General features: G+C 47.5%; 1 protein-coding gene across 4 annotated transcripts in view; it reads right to left on the minus strand.

Annotated features, from left to right (window-relative positions):
• Window positions 1-21,189, minus strand: part of LOC119443155 (mediator of DNA damage checkpoint protein 1-like) — a 100,612-nt gene that overhangs the window by 62,027 nt on the left and 17,396 nt on the right. The window contains exon 7 of one of the 4 annotated variants that reach the window (XM_037708318.2): window positions 11,067-11,089. The exons of 2 other annotated variants lie outside the window; for them this stretch is intronic. In XM_037708318.2, the coding sequence (XP_037564246.1) occupies window positions 11,067-11,089 (23 nt within the window). Of the gene's footprint in view, window positions 1-9,999; window positions 10,040-11,066; window positions 11,090-21,189 lie in introns of those variants that run through there. One more of the 4 variants, XM_049662612.1, reaches the window with a different exon arrangement.

Consider the following 21,189-nt stretch of genomic DNA (forward strand, 5'->3'; position numbering starts at 1 on the left):
AACGGAACAGGGGGTTTATTTACATGGAATAGGCAAACTTATTTACAGAACAAGAGATCATCGCCCTGGCAGGAGTACGAAGCACAGCACATCATAGCCTGTCAGGGCTACTACATGTGAGCAGACTAGATCGTTCTGGGAGAGCACTAGCTACATCTTAGAGCAGATGGGAGAGCACTGGCTACATTTCAGAGAAGGGAGAGCACTAGCTACATGAGTCCGCCTAAATGCCTCCTGTCCTCCCTAGATCCCTAGGCCAGGGAAACTGGCAGGCACACCTTCCTCCAACCGGAGCCGCGAAAATCGCTAAAGGTTCCTCCTTGAGGGCGAGGGTAACACATAATCACACCGGCGCCTTTATTCCCAGAACACACTTGTAAAGTAGCCTCGGGCACACACAGCTCACTTTCACAGAGAACGGAGAGGACGCTTGTAGACGGGAGGTGTCACGTTTGATCCAGTCTGGCGCGTCTTGGTTCCTAGGATGGCCCAGCAATTAGCTGCTTCGTCTGCCGAACAGCTACAGCAGCTAGCAGCGGCCATAACGAAGTGGTGTAGAACGCACTTTCCTAAGAGTTTCTCGGTCCCAGCGTCAAGGTTGGCGACGAAGTGGCATTCAGCAACCATGTATTCGTCGAAACGTGTCTCACCATGGTGTCGCCGCTGGTCTTTCCCGTGGGACGTATTTTCAACTCCACGAGGCGATTCGTCGCAGGAAAGCAGGGGAGGGTTGAAGGACGCTGCCCCCGCTGGTTGTTCATACAGTACCGACAATTGTAAGACAACTTGCAATGGGCGAGAGAAAGAGAAAATAAGAGCGAGAGAGAGAGGGAGACACACAGAGACAGAAAGAAAGAGAGAGAGAGAAAAGAGAGGCAGAAAGAGAGAGAGGCAGGATTTGAACCCGGGTACTCACGGTCCGAAGGGGAGCGTCATACCAACTACGCTATACAACACCCACGCTTGCAGAGCTCCGCTGTTTCATCAGATTTCAGAAGCATGGAACTGGCTTAATTTTTTTCACCGCATGGCATGAAAAGATTGTACCACTAGCGAAACTTAGCTCGGGCACAGTCAGAAAACATGCATAATAGGCAAGCATTTCAATTGACGCAAATATTTGGACCAGACAGATGATGCTATAAAATGTACCAATGACAAATGCATCATATTTGTATGAATGTTATAGGTTACTTTTGATGGTGGCAAAAATTAAAGAAAAAGATAACATTGCAGTAAACAATGCAAAGTAATGCCACAATGTGACTTCTCCACAAGATCTAAGAAGAACACTTGAGTGTTAGGTGTTCTTGTTCTCCTTGAAACCAGAGCTAAAGGTGACGTCCTGCCATAAGTAAGGCAGAGGATCCACAGAACCACTGCAGAGAAAGGCACCATGCAAAGCATGCCAGCACACAACAAACACACCACACTTGCTGACATTGGAGACCTCTTCCTATTGCTCACCTCTTTGCCAGACCTCTCCCATACATTAGCCTTTGTAACCTTTCTTGGACATGGAAAGATAGGCTTTCCTGCAAAGCTATCTTTGCAGGAAAGGTAGCTCTGTATCAGTTACCACCCTTGCTAGCTCAATCCACTATGCCTTGACAAGTGAAAATGAAGAAGATGCAAATCTTGAACAGTGGAAGAAAATTCAAAACCATGCTCCAAACATAAAATGAGGTGTTTCTCAAGCTACAACAAAGTTAAGCACCGGGAGAGTAGGTAAGTAGTCAACTAATACAAAAACCAGCGAAATAAACGCATACACAAGGTACAAGGGGTACACAGGACGTCCACCGATCTACTGAACTTTATTGTCAACATAACCCCGCAAGTTGAGATTCTCATCAAGTGCATGCGCCAGCACAGAGGAACACTACAACCACCACGTGTTACACACGTCAGATCTCAAACTTCTCACCGCAATCATGGTTCTAGATACGAACAATCTTTTTTAGTTAGGGCGAGTGATGGAACACTGGCGCACATGTCATCGTGCTTCTGAATGTGAAAGGCTTCCAAGAATTTCTGTGACAGTTCACATTCTGCCCCTACCAAGAATTGTTACCATGCTAAATACTGCAACACAATCACATCAACTGCAATGATAGGCTAAATGACCATACTCTCCTAATGCCATAGGTCGACGTACCACGAATACACTGACTCATACTCGCTCGACACTTCTATCACAGGCACAAGATAGAGTGTTAGTGAGTGATGAAGGGCGCGAGTGGACGTGAACATGAACAGCAGTCAGTGCCAATGTGTTTGAGTGGACGAGAGCATGAACACGAGAGAATGCTGGTCAACGTGGGTATGAATGAGAGTCACTGATGGTGAGCTTGAGTGGATGAAAGTTGAGCATGAGGGTGAATGGAAGCGACCATGAACGTGAGTGAGTACCGACAACAAGCGTGAGTGCACATAAGAACGAGTAAGGATATAGCCTACAAAACTATTGATGAGCGAGTGTTCGCTTATTCTGCCAAAGTATGCCTGACTGTCATAGAACTCGGGGGTGCGGATGTTTAGGAGATGGACTGAGACATGTATAACAGCACAGCACGCAGGATTTAATATCAAATGAAATGAAAGAGTTCTCAGAAAAACAAACTGACAATAATAAACAAAGTATGTGAAACACATACACTCCACTCTACCACGTAGCCAAAACTAGCAGCTAATTAAGCTGTCCTTCTAGCCAGTCTTAACCCCGACACTCCTAACAGTCTGACAACTCTAGCCTCTCTGGCTGCGTCGCTGCTTGAGTGGAAAGTTTTCACGTTTTTCACGCCAACTCATGTGGATTCCTCGTCCAACTCGCCTCGAGTCTCTTCCGGGGTCGCTACTCCCGACGATCCTGAAGATGTCGTCACCTTGGTAGACGCCCGTGTCCCGGTCACAGTTGATGACGTGGCAGAGAGACCCAGCGGGTTAAGCCTATCGACGGGTTCGGCTGCTGCTTCCGTCCCGCGCCTTGCTCAAGTGCCGACGAGGCGCCCCGGGGACTGTCTTGCATGGTGTTGTTGACCAGTCTCCTGTCTAGGAAGGGGGATTGCTGCTGGGGTGCCCGGGACTTTCGTGGGAGGCTGCAGCAAGTCCGAGGAGCCTCGCTCGAATGTCGCCGAGGTCGACGGCCATGCCTCAGAATGCCAGCGTCACGGCCTCCGGAACTGAACACCCGCTGCTCCCGTCGCCAGTACGATGCTGGCGAGCCAACTTTCCTTGACCGATGCCACACAGACAATGTTCTTCTCTTAATCACGACTCGGGTCAAGCGCCTCGAGCGCTCGTGTTGTTTGGAACACTGCGTGCTCTTCGTCGTCATTCTTCTTTCACGTGTTGTCCCTTTACTCATGACACTAACGCTACTTTGCTTCTGTGTTCTCTTAGCACTTGTGTATGTGCTTCTTCCACAGGTTTTCATCTTAGTTTTTCAAGCTGGCAGTTCAAACATAAACATTTACATAAACTCGTTCTGTACAGCGTCCATCGGGCATCGTTAGCCCACTATCGATGGTTTAAAACGGCGCTTTTGAGACCTTCCGTGCCACTCATGGACATACTGCGCTATCAGACATGACAGAGGAGAACTATATTTGAGTTCTTTAAGCAGTTAGCTTTTTTTCCCGCAAGGCAGTGATTTTTGAATGCCCTCCGAAGTTTCGCGATCGTCAAAGAAAAAAGCAAGAATGGCCGCTTCCGAGAGCAGTGCACGCGCTTCGAAAGACTTCGACTCTGAGAGCAACGACAATGCAAACCAGCCCGGAACATCGGCAGTCGCAACCCAGCACGCCCAACTGTAGTGCTTGCAGTTAAATTTTTGTAGCGGAATACCAGTTCCCCCCCCAATGAAAAATTTCAATTTTTTTCGGAGATAGTGCCTATAAGACGGCAATAGATTTTGTATATGTCATAATTTTCATTATTTTTTTCTTAGTAGATACAAGCGTGTCTTTACAAACTTTGTTCAATTTTATCCCACAATCTTGATTTTCGCAATTTTTATTTTTTCATGACATATATCTCGTTAATAAAACTTTTATGTGTGAAAATTGCATACCTTCTGCTTTTTGTTTATGTATTACATAAACTATTGAGTGCAATAGTTCTTTCACAAAAATAATCTGGCGTAACCTACAAAAAACACCTCTTTTCCCCATGGTAGGGAAAGCGTTAAATAAGCTATTAGTGGGTGTTGTACCGACAACTTCATTTGCAGTTTATTTGTCTTGCTGCACAAGTATTAATATAATGCCTTAGTGCGCATTCAAGGGCATGTTCCATATGTGTCAAGCTGAGGTTCCTTGCATGGACACAGCAACAAATGCAATCGTCTCATAATCAATGCAAAGGCACTTGAAGGTAACATCACCACCATGAGGAGCAAGCATTCTGTGATCAATAAAAACAGATATTTACTCTGGAAAACATACTTCTGTTGCCATGCTATTGTAGCAACAAAGGGGTGAGGCAGAGACGAGAACTGTACTTGACGTCATGTGCCGCCAATTACTCATACACTAAATCTGCTTTATCGTGCATGATCATTTATTCTTCATCAGCCACCACCAAGCAGTGGTCAAAGCATTATTATTATTGTCGCAAAGCACTTTGGAAGTAAGCGCTCGCAACTAGCACGATAGAGCAGCGAGAGGTAACACAGCCGATCGAGCACCGAAAACAAGGTTTGCCGTCGTTCTTCCTCTTATAGCCACAGCCCCACTGCTCCCTATTTTACAGTACAGTTATCTCTCCCGCGGAAAAGGAAGCCGTCCTGGCAACCTACGGGTACGACAACACAGGCGGATCATAGTACGGCTTGAGACGCTGGACATGCACAATTTCGCGTCCTCGACGGCGATGATCTAAGGAAGCTCGAGGGGTTCGACGATATAGTTGACTGGAGACGATTGGTTGATCACGCGGTATGGGCCCTGGTACTTCGACGCGAGTTTCGGTGACAGTCCAGGGGTAAGGGCTGGAACCCAAAGCCACACTAGCGAGCCAGGAGCATAGGATGCAGGAGCATGGGAAGTTCCTCGAAAGTGCTTCTGGCATTGCTGGTCTTCTGACGTAAATAGACGGGATAGCTTGCGACACCCTTTTGCATGTGCAGCAGCTTCAGACAAGGTAGTGGTTTCCGTGGTGTCAGGGCGGTACGGAAGGATAGTATCCATTGTGGATAAAGGTTCGCGTTCGTACAGTAGAAAGAAGGGCGAAAATCCCGTGGTAGTCTGCGTAGCAGTATTGTAAGCGTAGGTCAGAAATGGTAGAACATGGTCCCATTTGCTTTGGTCGGATGCAACGTACATGGCCAGCATGTCACCAAGAGTGCAATTAAAGCGCTCGGTCATGCCATTATTCTGCGGATGGTATGCAGTAGTGGTGCAATGAATGATGTGGCCTTCTTGGGGCAGAGCCTCGATGACGTCGGAGAGGAAGACGCGGCCTCTGTCACTGAGTAATTCCCTGGGAGCACCGTGGCGAAGGATGATGAGGCGCAGGAGAAGCCAGGCGACGTCACGCGTAGAAGCGCTGGGCAAGGCAAAGGCTGCAATGGAGCGGTTGAACGACGAGGAGGATCTTTGCAGCGTTGGCAAACGAGACAGGAGTGGACATAATGACGGATGAATCAATACATCCCCTGCCAGTAGTAACGAACGCAAAGACGCGCGTATGTCTTCAGTACACCTGCATGCGTGCACTGGGGGTCGTCGTGAAACGCTGCACAAATATCCGAACGTAGATGCCGAGGGATGACAAGCAACCATTTGCGGCCGTCCGGGAGGTAGTCACGACGGTACAAGAGCCCATCGCAAATGGAGAAGTGGTGTGCTTGGCGACGTAATGCGCGATTGGTAGGGGGTGGCGATGGGGTGGACAAGAAACTTAGCATGGACACAATCCATGGGTCTTTCTGCTGCTCCAGAAGAATGTCCGTGGCCGCAAGGGAAGACTCGGACAATGAGGCCTTCGGGGAGCTAACCTCGTCTGTTAGTGGCAAAGGAGACAAGGCATCCGCATCCGAGTGTTTTCGGCCAGAACGCTACAGCACTCAAATGCCATATTCCTGCAGTCGAAGCACCCATCGAGCCAGATGACCGGATGGTTCTTTTAAGGACGACAGCCAGCACAGCGAATGATGATCAGTTATCACGTCAAATGGGCGGCCATGGAGATACAGACGGAATTTGGTTATAGCCCAAATTATAGCGAGGCATTCTTTTTCTGTTACAGAATAGTTCGATTCAGGTTTAGTGAGTGCACGACTGGCGAAGGCGACGACGTACTCATCGAAGCCAGCCTTTCTCTGAGCGAGAACGGCACCAAGGCCGACACCACTGGCATCCGTGTGGATTTCAGTTGGAGCGCTTAGGTCGAAATGGCGCAGGATTGGTGGAGACATCAAGAGACGACGCAGCTTTGTGAATGCAGCATCGCAATCCAGTGACCAACCAGGTCGAAAGGTTGTGGCCACCACGAAGAAGCTGCATTAAAGGTGCTATGATGCTGGCGAAATTGTGGATGAAACTGCGGAAGTATGACGCTAACCCAATGAAGCTGCGCAGTTCTTTCAAGGTCTGTGGTCGTGGAAACTGGGCAACAGCTTGTAGTTTCGCCGGATCAGGGAGCACACCTTCTTTCGACACGACATGACCGAGGATGACTAGCTGCAAAGCGGCGAAGCGACACTTCTTCAAGTTAAGCTGGAGGCCAGCATCGGCGATGCATTTGAGGATGCGTTCAAGTCGAAGTAAGTGGAAAGGAAAGTCCGGTGAAAAGATAACGATGTCATCCAGATAACACAGGCATATCTGCCATTTGAGGCCGCGCAAGATGTTGCCATCATTCTTTCAAATGTGGCAGGCGCGTTACACAGGCCAAATGGCATCACGGTGAATTCAAATAAACCGTCAGGTGTGATGAAGGCCGTTTTTGAATAGTCTGACTCAGCCACTGGCACTTGCCAGTAGCCGGATTGTAAGTCTAAAGATGAGAAGAATTCAGCGCTTTGGAGGCAGTCTAGCGCGTCGTCAATACGGGGTAGTGGATAAACGTCCTTGCGGGTGATCTTATTGAGGCGCCGGTAGTCCATGCAAAAGCGAATTGTGCCATCTTTCTTTTCGACCAGCACTACAGGAGAAGCCCAGGGATCGTGTGAAGGTTGTATGACACCGCGTTGGAGCATGTCTCCAACGTGCTCAGCGATGACGCTACGCTCAGTGGCGGATACACCATACGGTCTGTGGCGTAAGGGCGCATGGTAGCCGATGTCGATGTGATGGACAACAGTGGAAGTACGGCTTAAAGGAGATTGGTGTAGGTCGAATGACGTGCGAAAGCGGTCAAGGAGATTGACGATCTGGGCGTGCTGACCGGGAGTGAGGCTGGGATCAATACACCTGGAATACGTTGGGTCACACGGCGGCGTCAAAGGAGAAACTTCAAAGGCCATAACGTCAACCTGAGGCAAAGCCGGGTCGTCAGGCACATCATAAAGGAAGCTCGGTTCAATTTCGTCAGCATAACCAAGACACTCATCGTGGCGCAGGTTAGCAGGGCAAGGAAACAGGTTCGAGACATAAAGCGCGCTGGAACCTTGTCGAATGGCAAGAAGGGCAAAAGGAAGCAAGAAGGGATGACGGCTAGCAACAAGCTTAGACGGCGTGAAAAGAACTGTGGAGTGAGAAAACCCGACGCAGGAAATGGTGACAAGTGCAGCAGAGTATGGAGGAATCTCGGTGTCGGCGGTTACGAACACACGACTGGAAGCGTCGACAGTATATTCAAAAACATTGTAGCCGAATGACGACAGAGCGAGCTTCGCATGGGCACAATCAATAACGACATGATGAGATAACAGAAAGTCCCATCCTAAAATCATGGCATGGGAGCAGCGAGGCAGAATAACGAACTCAATACGGTATAAAGTGCCACTTATAACAACACGCACGGTACACTTCCCTAAGGGTTCAATCGGCGCAGCGCTTGCTGTACGTAATGAAATGGCAGAATATGGCGTCGCGACTTTTCGAACTTGAAGACGAAGCTGGTCCGAAATCACTGATATTGCTGCTCCCGTGTCTACAAGCGCATGAACGGCAATGTCTTCTGCATAAACTTCAAGGATGTTCGCAGGAAATAAATGAGGTCTTGAGGAGTTCGTTGAGATCGCAGTTCTTGCCTCCTGAACTGCGTTCTTTAGTTTTCCTCTCGGACAGCTTCAGGGCGACGTACAAGCGGTGATAGAGAACGCCGACGGGGCGACGGAGACCAACAGGAATTGAAGGTTCGGGAAGCAGGAGGCAAGGCTTGTGCTGAGTGGCAGGAGCGGAACGGAACGGAGAGTCGAAACCGCTGCTTTGTGCCCTCGGAGAATCCGAAGGATACCATCCGCGCCAGCAGCAAAACCGTGCTACATGCCCAGGCAGACCACACGAATAACAGATAGGGCGGTTGTCATGGGTGTGCCATGGATTGAGAACAACGGGCTGAGACTGATGGAGATATTGGTGAGGTGGGCGCACGGGCTGCTGTGGCCGCCAGCAGCTGCTTGTAGGGGCATAGGTTGCAGCTAAATGCAGAGGTGAGGGAAAGGCGCTGGTAGGTCTGGATTGAATAGCTGCAGACGGGGGCCTTGGATTCATGACAACGGCAGCGTACGTAAGTGGAACAGGCGGAGGAGGCGGTTGATGAGCAAGTGGTACGGCATTAGCGACTTGTTCTTGTATCACCTGACGGAGATCGGGAGACAAGGGCGACTCTGATGCTTGACTGGCTGGCAGAAGAGAGAGTTGGCGTGCCACTTCTCGTACAAATTGCTTGATTTGGTCAAAGATGGCTGAACTGCAAGGAGGAGTGTTGACACTGTCACTCAGAGCTGAAAGCGCAACATCCGGAGCGAGAGCTCGGCGGGTAGAAAGCCGTTGTTTGCGTAGCTCTTCATAGCTCTGGCAAATCGTTAGGAGGTCGTTGACCGTCTGAGGATTCTTTGCCAAGAGCATTTGGAAGGAGTCATCTTCTATGCCTTTCAAGATGTTCTCGATCTTGTCATCTTCGGTCATATCTGGGTTGATACGCTGGCAAATGTCAACTACATCTTCAATGTAGCTGGTAAAGCTTTCACCCTTTCGTTGGGCACGACAGTGAAGCTGTTGTTCAGCCCGAAGTTTGCGCACTGCAGGGCGACCGAAGACCTCTTGAAGTGTCGTTCGGAAAACTGTCCAGGTGGTAAAGTCAGCCTCATGGTTCCGGAACCAAAGATGGGCGACCCCGGAAAGGTAGAAAGGGACGTAACCAAGCTTGTCAGCTTCAGTCCATTTGTTGTGGGCACTCACTCGGTTGTACAGTGACAGCCAGTCCTCTACGTCATGATCATCAGTGCCATTGAATATGGGAGGATCCCGTTGGCATGGCGCGCCAGGACAGACGACCGGAGGTGGTGCCTGGGGTGGATCGGAGGACTATTCTCCTCAGGCATGGGAGATGTGACAGGGATTGTCCGGCTTCGGAGTTCCAGTTTTGCAAAAGGCCCAGCATCTTCCACCAAATGTCGCGAAGCACATTGAAAGTAAGCATTCGCGACTAGCACGATAGAGCAGCAAGAGGTAACACAGTCGATCGAGCACCGAAAACAAGGTTTGTCGTGGTTCCTCCTCTTATAGCCACAGCCCCACTGCTCCTTATTTTACAGTGCATTATTATTATAATTATTATTATTATTATTATTATTATTATTATTATTATTATTATTATTATTATTATTATATTCGGTTTAAAAACACACAATGGAATCAACCATGATGGGAGGCTACACTGCACAATGTAGTGTTCTATTACAATGCATTAAAAGCGCTCCTTCATTGGACGAGTCGTCTCGTTGAAGGCAAAAAACAAAAAGAGCATGCACCACAGTTTTTGAGGTCATCATCATCATTTTAGGTCATCATCAGGGGCACGACATCGCACCGAGAATGGCGTACTCACGCACGATGCTCTTGCAGGCTACCATCACCGGCGCTGTCCTGTCTGCCTTCCTCGAGTGGAATCCACCTGTCAACCAGTCTACGCCAAGGTTTGTTCCAGCGTACCGGATGCCGCTTCAGGACGAAAGCGTCTGGCCCATCTGGCAACACGGATCCACTTCCAAAGCGATTGAAGATACCGTCGGCAGATATAAAGCACCGCCTCCCGCCTTCCAGTTTGGGCACGACATCGCACCGAGAATGGCATACTCACGCACGATGCTCTTGCAGGTCAGTTATTTGAACCATGCAGCTTGTGTTAAGAGTAGCAATTACACCCTCGCCGCTAACACTCTCGCTACCCGCCGTGGTTGCTCAGTGGCTATGGTGTTGGGCTGCTGAGCACGAGGTCGCGGGATCGAATCCCGGCCACGGCGGCCGCATTTCGATGGGGGCGAAATGCGAAAACACCCGTGTACTTAGATTTAGGTGCACGTTAAAGAACCCCAGGTGGTCCAAATTTCCGGAGTCCCCCACTACGGCGTGCCTCATAATCAGAACTGGTTTTGGCACGTAAAACCCCATAATTTAATTTTTAATTTTTTAACACTCTCGCTCATTACCTCACCCACCCGCCTTCTCTCCCCTTTAGAAGAACCCTACCTACTGTGCCGATAGAGGAGAGCATATGTCGCCTTGAAGAAGACACTTGTCGAAACGTTGGCTCTCGCCTTGTTCTCATGCCGCTCATCGTCTTGAATTCCCATCTCCCGCATTCCCCGTGTTTACAATGGGTATAGGTACACCAGGGTAAAGCTTTCTCATACATTTTAGCATTCTGTTCCATTGGTGCTTAGACAAATCAACACGACCAGCTCCAACAAAATCCCAAAGTGCCTGTTACATTTTAATTTTAAGGCCCTGCTATCACTGCCCAAGGATAATCCGACTTGACATCAGTGTTCATCCACAGTGACCGCACAATTTTCATGCAGGACAAATGAGCACTAGGGAAGTTCACTATTTCGACAGCTCGGGCCAGAAGAAAATGACTGCAGGCACAGCAGCACGAGGCGAGGGCCCACTTGCCTCGATTTGTCTGGGTCTTGGACCTGCATTGTGGAAAAGATCAACAGTAAACAGCTGCTTTCACTGTTTTGAGGCTAATTGGCTACTATATGAACAAAGCACAACACTGATGCATCAAAACATTGTCAGTATATAGGCAAAATGACTCTTGAAAATGACTAATCACTACCCGGTATCACCAATCCCTACCACATCCAGGTGATGGCCACTGGGTGCAGCAAGATGTCAGTGGTGGGTGCTTGAGCATGGTGCATATGTTAAACTCTGCAAGGTGACATGCCAAAGCACTGTTTTTACTCATCCCATGTGGCTGGTTTGACGTGTTCATAACCATTCCAAAATCCAAGATATCTGGCCTAGCATGGAAGGTGGATCTCTCATTTTTACCTAGCAGCCATAGTCCAGACTTTCTTGTGCTACCTCAACTCAAATGATAGCATCACGATGCAACAATTCATCATATCTTTTTTTTTGAGCAACTGCCAGCATTCAGGAGGTCCCAATTCAGTCTATGGTTTTGGGACCTCCTTCTGTATTTAACCTGTAGTGACATGTGATGACAATAAAATTTGATTCTTATTCAGATTAGAGAACACGAGCAAACTGCTGATAACGAGGGGGGAGGGATGTGTCCAAAATACACTTTCATCTGCAAAAGAGAGAGCATGTGAAATTAATGCAAACTCTAGCTTTTTTTTTCTTTTCCACGTCAGTGGTGCGACTGCTGGAATAGCTTTCGGACCCATTTTGGAGCAAAAAAATCTTTGTTTTAGAACAGAATATTTTGAGCTTGGAGCAGGTTAACTGAGTAAAAAAAAAAAGCATATATTAAGATCTACAAACTTAAAATTTGGGGCAGCTTAATTAGAGCAGAAATCTCCCAATTTGGAGACGAACACAATTTTTACACTAGTCCTCCCTCTTTACATTAACCCCTGCAGTGTTTTGAAAAACTGCCTCACAGTTGGCACAGAACAGTTATCAGACACCAAAGAAGGCTCACGAAGACCACAAGAAGAAACTGTGTTCCGCTTCACAGTGCTTAGCAGATACAGAGAAAGCCTGATAATTGCAACTCCTACAATTAAATCTAATGGATAATTCAAACTGAATTTTGGGTCTCATCCCACCAATAGACATATAAATTGAGAAAAAGTTTGTCAGTTTCGCCCAAATGGCAAGGCACCGATAGCAAGGTTTAGCATTGTAACTGAACTATTCAGACCGTGTTCTAACAATACGTGGGTGCAACATGTTGGCACCACGCAGGGCAACTGCTGTTGGCACCACTGCCAGTGGTGTTGAAGGCATAGCACTTTAATGGTGCACAAGAGCGACGGGAAACCGTCGGCACAGGTCAGCGGCCGATGAAATATTAGATAAATGTTAGCTTGACGTTTACCGTTCAAACCAGAGCACACACAAAGCTGTTCAGCAGGAACGCTAGCGTGCTTTTAGAGCGCGTGTGCACGCCAGTAGCGAAAGGCAGGATGCTGTCCTGACCCCACCACCAAGGCAATTGAGCATTGGCAGTGCATAGACTTTGTTTCATCATTTTTGCAGCCAATTGCACTCCACGTCTCTGAAGAACCTCTATCGCTCTGCGACCCTCAGCATGCGAGCTTCACACGCATCGTTAAAAGAGGGACAGCATGACAGCATCTGTATAATTGGGATCACAATAAAACTTTCGGTATTGAACACATATAGGTATGAGACGGTTATCTCAAGCAAAATTACTGATTCGACTTGCGGCTTATCATGGAACTATCATGCCCGAGCACAGTGAAATAAAACGAACATTTGCCAATGGGAATCATGTACTGGAAAATAAAACGGCTTTTCGAGTCCTGTACGGCACCCTTGATCACAATGAAAGCAAACGCAGTGGCTCTTGTTTAAATATGGGATAGATGGCGTAGTGCGCGTGTGTTCTGGCAGATTCCCACCCCCCGTGTCCTGTTTATCGCAAGTTGCGTCGTCTGAATGTGCAGCGATTCAAGCATTAGTCTTGCAGGCAGTTTCTTCTCTGTGGCGTTTATGGATGCCGATTCCCAGTCTATGCAGTGACCTGTTTTCTCATGGTGTTCTAATAAGGCATTTGAAGATGAGTTGCCCTTGACGACATCGTACTGATGCTGTTTTATGCGTTTTTTGAAGTTACCGGTCTTGCCGACATAGGTTGCGTCACAATCTCTGCATGGTATTTTATACACAACACCAAGGTATCTCGATCGTTCCAAGGGGTCTTTTACGCGCAACATTTGACCACGTAACTTGCTTGACGGGACATGCGCAACCGAAACGTCAGACTCATTGAAAGCTCTTGCCAAAGCCTCGCTTACCCCGCGCGCATATGGAATGGCTGCGCGTTTACACTTCTTTGTAACCGCTTGGCGGTTGGACGCTGAGGCACGACGTTCCTGCTCTCTGAGCATTTGAGGCGGGTACCCGTTATTCGACAGATCCCTCCGTGTCCAGTTCTGCTCTGCGTCTTGTAGGGTTCGAACAGAGACGGAAAGCGCGATCGAACAGGGATGACATGACCAAGCGCTTATGGCCCTTTGGGTATACGGAAAGGAAATCAAGATATTTTCCCGTGTGCGTGGGCTTTCGATATACCATTGTGGCGAAACCTTTATCTATGCGTTCCACGAGAACATCAAGGAAAGCTATGCGGCTGCTCTCTTCATATTTCGCCGTAAACTGGATACTGGGCTTGAATGAGTTGCGGTGGGCCAGGAACTTTTGGACATCACTGCGGCGAACAACACAAAAACAATCGTCAATGTAACGGACGAAGAATTTTGGAGCAGGGGAGAATGACGACAACGCGGCATCCTCGATGGCCTCCAGGGCTAGATTAGTGCACACGACTGATACAGAAGCCACCATGACGGTCCCGAAGACATATATGTTTTCGGTGACCTACTGTAGGTGACCTGATGAGTACTCTCAAGATAAATAGTAGCGACCACGAACATGAAGTGGCCATCGCACATATCAATAAGGAGTATCGCGACGCGAAAGCACAGGGAAATGGGCTCACGAAGGCAGCAGGAGTTTCCTACGAAAAAGACAAAGATGTTTCCAGAACAAAAGATATTTTGCAAGATTTGATTCATTTGCAAGAAAAAAACAGCCAACAGCAACAGCTGTTGGAAGTCATAATGCAAACGGTCCTCCAATGGTCTCTAAGGGCACCAACCGAATTTATAAAACCGGATATCTTCGACGGGTCATTGCCAGAGTGTGCTCAGGCCTGGCTTGATTTCTATGAATATGAATGTGACCGTAATTGTTGGCAGGATGACGTTGACAAGGTTATGAACATGCGGTTGTACCTCGGAGGCATCGCGAGGACTTGGTATGAGATCCAAGTGACAGAAAAGGCAGGATATTCTTAGGCGGACTGGAGAAAAAGCTTTTTGAAGACATTTTGTGTAAATAGGCTCGAAAGTTGGGTCAGGGCAATAACTTGCAAGTACGTTTCCGGACCTGATCATGACTATCTTTTTGAAAAGTGGAGACGTCGGCTTCTCGGACGCACGGCTAGGGATTTTCTGCATCGGCACCTTGGAATGCGCAACTAAGCACATTGAGCGTCGACTCCTCGGACCCACGGCTAAGCATTTCCTGCATCGGTACCTCGGACTGCACAATTAAGCACATCGAGTGTCGGCTTCTAGGACGCATGGCTAGGCATTTCCTGCATCGGCGCCTCGGACTGCGCAACTAAGCACTTCGTGCGTCGCCTTCTAGAAAGCCCGGCTAGGCATTTCCTGCATCGGCACCTCGGACTGCGCAACTAAGCTAGGCTCAGCGCCGCCGCTGAGAGGACCCTGTCGTTCAGAATCAAATTATTTGCCACAATATATCGCAAATTCAAGACACCTAAATAACTGCGCTCAAAATTCGCATTAGGGAGTATCGTCATCGTCGGTGAATTTTTATCATATTGTCATAATACCTATCATACCCCCCCCACCCATTCATGATGATGATGATAAAGATGTATTTATTGTAGGATGGCTCGAAGGCCTATTATAAAGAGAACCTCATGACGAGCTCTGTCAACTAGGCCCCTTGGGCTGGCACAGACACCTGGCTGCAGAAGTGTGGCATCATACAAGAGTTCAAGCTGGAAAGTACCTAGCAGCTGCATTGCTCTCTGATCCTAAGCTCCACGCATTGTCAAGCGAAGACAACTCGGCAGGCTGCTGAGAGCCTTCATTCAGTAACATGGTCAATTCTAGCAAAAGAAAAAATGCTTCACTGATTGCACTGGAGACTGCTATCAATGAGGCAGACTGCAGGTAAAATACTAAAACTATATTCATATCCACACAGAGTTCTGCACCTCACTTTGTGTGAAACACAGGCACCATGCTTTTTGTAGAGCTGCAGTAAAGAATGCCATACAAAAAAGAAAGGGGCGAACGAAGGAACACCAGACCAGAGGCCACATGTCCAAGAAGCCCCACATCACAAAACACACCAAAAACTACAAATACAGTGCCTTTTAGAGAACTGAAGAGAATGTGCAACTTTGAGAGCCGTTTTCTCAAAACTACTAGTTTTTTTTTTTTTTTTTTTTGCCTTTTCCCTCAGCTTTTGCAGTCGATTTCTTTGTTACCATTTGGCCTGTTCTGACTTAGCTTCTTTTTGTCATTTCGTTTGGGCTAAAGTGCAGGACGTGACTTTCGCGCTTTTCATATACTTTTTTTAATTTATGATCTGGCTATTCCTTCACCCCAAAAGTGTGCTTGATGCAAAAGTAAAATAAAAAAGTCGGCAGATACCACGCCCTGTGAGAATCAATGTTATGCGAAGAAGTGTGCGGGGAGCCTACCAAGTTAACGAAACGACCAAGAGAGCATCAAGACACGACACGCATGTCATGAACATTCATGTCATGAGCTATCATTTATGTTCAACATACACTCTTGTCGTACTATACCAATTTTGGTACCTACCAAGTTAATGAAATGACCATGACAGCACCAAGACGTTGGCGGCTGTTTCATGACCTACATGACACACATCATGATATTCATGTCATGACCTATCATTTATGTTCGTCATACACTGTTGTTATACTATGACAATTTTGGTGCCTACCAAGTTAACGAAACGACCATGAGAGCACCAAGACCTAGGCAGCTGTTCCATGACCTACATGACACACGTCATGATATTCATGTCATGCACTATCATTTATGTTCGTCATACACTGTTGTCATACTATGCCAATTTTGGCACCCACCAAGTTAACAAAGCGACCATGAGAGCATAAGACGTACGTACGTACGTACGTATGTAGGTAGGGCGGGCGGGTAGGTAGGTACTCTCAAAGTGGCAAATGTTTGCCAAGAAATGATTTGCATTTAAAATGACAATCCAAAAAAAAAATAACTAATACAATGTTTAAGTTGCCGGAATGCAGCGCCCCCAAGCAGTGCTGCCTTTTTGTGTTTCTGCTGCGCCATGCCTAGCGGGCAAGTGATAAGTGGCCGCGGTAGTCGGCGTTCAGGCAATAAAACATGCGAGTTCATCAAGACTAGGCGTGCTTGGCCTGTTTCTTCAGTGGCTGTGCTTGGCCTGTTTCTTCGGTGGCTGCCCGGGCCAGCATGGTTCACATTCAATGAGCCATACACAATTGTACCAATAATGTAGCTTGCACTGGAGACGCAATGCTAAAAGAGACAGTGGAGCTGATGGGCACCTAGCTAGCCCTGGCTTTTGGGCTAGGCTAAGCACTACAGTAGAGCCCCGCTGTTACGTTCCCGGGTACTGCGTTTTCCCGGATGTTACGTCATTTTCGGCCAGTCCCCGCACAGTTCCCATAGAACCCAATACATTGGTAACCCCGCTGTTACGTCGCAACTGTGGAACCGTTCCCGCATCATACGTTGCGAACTCCCACCCCGCGCCGGCCCGAGCGGCCATTTTGACTTTTCATGTCGCTTGGTTTGGTTGCTTGACGATGGCATTGGCCGCCCAAAGTGCCGGGGGCGACACTTATGACGTATTTTCGGTTTCCGCCAGCAAAAGTACGGCCTTTGAGATCCATATTTGCTATCTAAAGATGGTGTCTATGATGCATTGCGGCCCTAAAATTGGTTTTGGCTCATAGATGTTCCATATAAAGTCCAAGGGCGATAACATCGTCGCCGCGCGCCGTATGCTGTATGTGCGAGCGAAAGCGTGCGAGGGGAGCCGACAAACGCGTCTAAATCTCGCGCGCGAAAGAAAGAAGAGCAGGGCGGAAGCGCGCCTTCTACCGTTGCGCTCGAGGCACCGGTGAGGGAGTGAGGGGGGAGGGATAGCAGGCAGTGTTGTCCTTTGGCATCAACTGCGTACTGCACAGCGGCGCAGGGTCGCGCGGGCCGTATCTTGAAAGCGATCTGCATTGGGGGCAGAGTCTACACAGTCTAGGTGCGGCGGTGGCTCGTAGCTTTGTACGTGCTGTGTGTTCTCGGCGCACGAAGGTCACTTCACTTGCTTCTGCAGCAGCGTTTAGATTCCTCCCCCACCGTTGCAGCCAGTTCTGCCCTATAAATGGTTACGTTATAAGTGGTCTATACTGTAAATGTTTTTTATGTGTGTGTGCCTCAGTGAGTTCACCTCTTACTCTTTAATTTAGGTAGTTTTAATTGTGTTTCGATGATACGAATTTCGGCTAATACGAATATTTTTCGCAACCCCGTGATATTCGTATCATTGGGATTCCACTGTATTCCTACTTTGTATAGCTGTCTACTAATTTGCTATCGCAATCGATACTTCAGCTGTCGGGCGAAACTACGACTTTTTTTCAGATGTAAGAATTAAAATAATATTGTGTGGAGTTCAACACTACTCCCAATTCTCAATTTTTCCTGTTTCCCGGCTCTTGCGTTTCCCGGCTCTTACGTTTTGTTTTTACGGTCCCGTGAAGAATGTATCAGCCGGGTTCTAGTGTACCAAGTCATTCGCAGCATTTCCCGGAATTTATTGATTATTGATCAATTATCGATTAACTATTGATTGGCTATCTAATGGCTATCGCAAGGTATTGGCCACCTATTTGGGCTATAGGCTAAGCACTACCAAGTCATCTCCAGCATTTCCTGGAATTTATTGATTATTGATCGATTATTGATTAGCTATTGATTGTCATCCCCAGCATTTTCCGGAATTTATTGGTTATTGATCAATTATCAATTAGCTAGTGATTGCATATCAATGACTGACTAAGCTGAAGTAGTCCCAACCATGTTTACGGCTTTTACCTAGACTTAGCCAGGCTCAGCTTCGCCACTTCACAGGGGTATGTGCCATTGCACTTGGACCCTTGCTGCACTGCCGCCAGTACCAGCCTACATTTTTGGATTCAGCAGACACATTACGCCTGGCTTAAACAGCTCCGCTGTTAAAATTTGTGTTGCAAAAAAAATGCAAGAATGTCACAACCTTCCAAAGGGGAAAGATTCTGCTGAATAAAATGTTCTCAAGGTATCACTTTGAAAATTTTATGGAAGCATCAAGGAGACATTGTAAATATCTGTGCCAGTTTTCATCAAAATCCCCGTAGAAACAAGGAAGTTGATTTCGAAAGCCACATCCCCCCTTAAATGCCTCATATAAACACTAAATGTGAACATTAAGAAGATTATAAAGCCGAGTTGGATAAATGCCATGTTACTCTGAGCGGAGGTTTTGCAAGCCAAAAGGGAACGACTTAAAGCAATGTCGCCTTGACGTTCCCACACTAGTTTCTTGTAATGTTTCCCATCTACTTGGGCTTAATTATTTGTCTGATTAATCTAACAACATTCACTCAGGCTTAAATAGTTGTTTGTTAATAAGCAAGGATTTATACAGCATTCTAAATCGAACCAAGGAATGAACCTAGTGAGTTTTGAAAACATTTTCTGTGCAAGATGCCCCGAACACTAAAAAAAAGAGCTTGAAATCTGTGATGTCACCCTGCCAAATAAATGCAAATGAAGACTTCACCCATCTACACTAGTTGAGTGTTGCTCTCTTTTATTGTCCTAATGCCCCAGGAGGAATTGGGTAACCCTTTTCAGAGCAACACTGTGGAATGGCACAAGATTTGCAGTCGTTGCTAGACTGCAAAAACTTGGGACTTTGACACAGAGCACGTCACGCAGGATGTGTCCCTGAAGATGAAACGTTAGCAATTACCCTTTCCATTCAAACATGTGTTGTAAATTCAGAAGCTGTCCTTGGGCAACTGCTGAGCTAACTTGAATTCAATTATAGTCGGATACAACTTTAGAAGACAGCGGCATTTGCCCCTCAAAGGCGGATGCACACGAGCTGGCACCAATAGGCGCGCACTTCAGGTGACGTCATGAGTCGGACGGCCGGTGTCCCCGCCGACAGAGAACATGCCTAACATTGCCGCCCTCGCTTCGAACTGGGCCGAGTCGCGTCAGCTCTGTGCGTCTCCCTTCGTCAGAGTGAATTCGAATTGTTTGTGGTGGTCTGTCATGCCGGAAATATTATTGTGAGCTTACGATGCACAATTTGTGCCGCGTGCGTTTGTTCTGAGCCGTGAGCCGGCGAAGAAAGATTGCAGCGAACATCGGTGACACTGCGCTTCGTGTCGAAGCAGGATCCCGCGGCGACATACCGCTGCAAACAAACATCGCACGTGTTTGTTCCGTGGTATTTTCTTTTGCTCCTAAGTGAAGTTACGACGAGGAGAGTTCGCCAAAGTCTGGTACCTACTGTGAGCGGCGGGTGTGTTTGTGTACTGTGCCCCTGCGTTTCTCGTCGGACGTGGTGAAGTGATGGAGCAAAACCATTATCAGGATAAATGAGAAAAGCGTGCGCAGCTGAAACCAACCTGCGAGTTTCTCAACAGAAAAGATTTGTGAAAGCAACCTCCAACGCAAAGATTCGTTGCTGCCAGCTCAGCGTGAAAACGACTGATCGTTGGCAGCAGTGTGATAAGATAGCCGAGCGTCTAGCAGCGTCGTTCGAGTGTTGTGTAGCACCGTCGATTGATTGCTTTCCACCAATGCTAACAATCAGTGACTAACACGCGCTGCTTGAGCGAATGTCATTGGATTGTTAACGGTCAGGCGTTTGGAAGCAGTGTTTGTTTCCTTAATGTCAGCCTGAATGCTAATATGAAATTATGACTGATACACTGGTGCCGTGTACACACTGGTGCAGGGTGCTTGGCATGTATTCGCGTCGCTGTGTGGCTTAGAACTCTTCGCTCACTGCATGCGCCAGCTGTAGAAAGCCTGCTGTGATACAATCGCGTATAAGCTGTGCTGTCAGCGCTCGACTTGCTTTCCCACAACACAGCTTTGCGCTTTGTCGTGATATGTCGCTACTGAAAAATTCCTATGACAGTGAAGGCAACAGAGCCAATGTGTGCATTAAAAAAAAGTACGACCGAGTAGGCACAGCTGCTTGTGAACTGACTCCTAATAGTTCTACTCGCGTCTGCGTTAAATGTGTGTGTGTGTTTTCTTGTGTGTTTGTGTATATTTGTTATTTTGCCCTTTTTTTGTATTTTAGATCTTAGTTTTCGTGTTTGTGTTCATGTGTGTGAATATGTGAGTTCTTCCGTGCGTGTATGTATTTATTCCTATTTTTATCCTTTTATTTTTGCATTTGTTCTTGTAAGCATGCTGCAGCCACGACTTTCTTTACAATTCCATTAACTCGTCTCATTCAAAGCACCAAGTCCTGTGAATAGCAGGGCTGGCCTCTTCGATGTCATTAAAGCCATTCTCTCTTGTCTACCTTGCCTCCTCAGTCTGTCACCTTGCTTTGTTTTCTCCTACTATTCTGACCTTGCTTCTTGTGCTGTTGCCGCAACGTGATTAACCAACTTGCACCAAAGAAAGTTCTATCAGCTGTGACAACAGAAACATTGACAGATACAAAATGTTAAAAGCATCACGTGGCTTGCACAGTTACTTCGTCTCTTACCCCTGTTAATGTGTTTATGCATCAGTGCATGCGGTAGCTTGCCAGAAGTGCACATGAAAAGGTGCCATATTGTGAAACAGCACCTTGCTATGTTGTTGCATTCAGTCTTAATAGATGGTTTTGCTGCCCGTCACAGGTGGTCGTACACATATATGACATT

Source organism: Dermacentor silvarum, chromosome 2 (assembly GCF_013339745.2).
Source record: "Dermacentor silvarum isolate Dsil-2018 chromosome 2, BIME_Dsil_1.4, whole genome shotgun sequence".
Lineage (NCBI taxonomy): Eukaryota > Metazoa > Arthropoda > Arachnida > Ixodida > Ixodidae > Dermacentor > Dermacentor silvarum.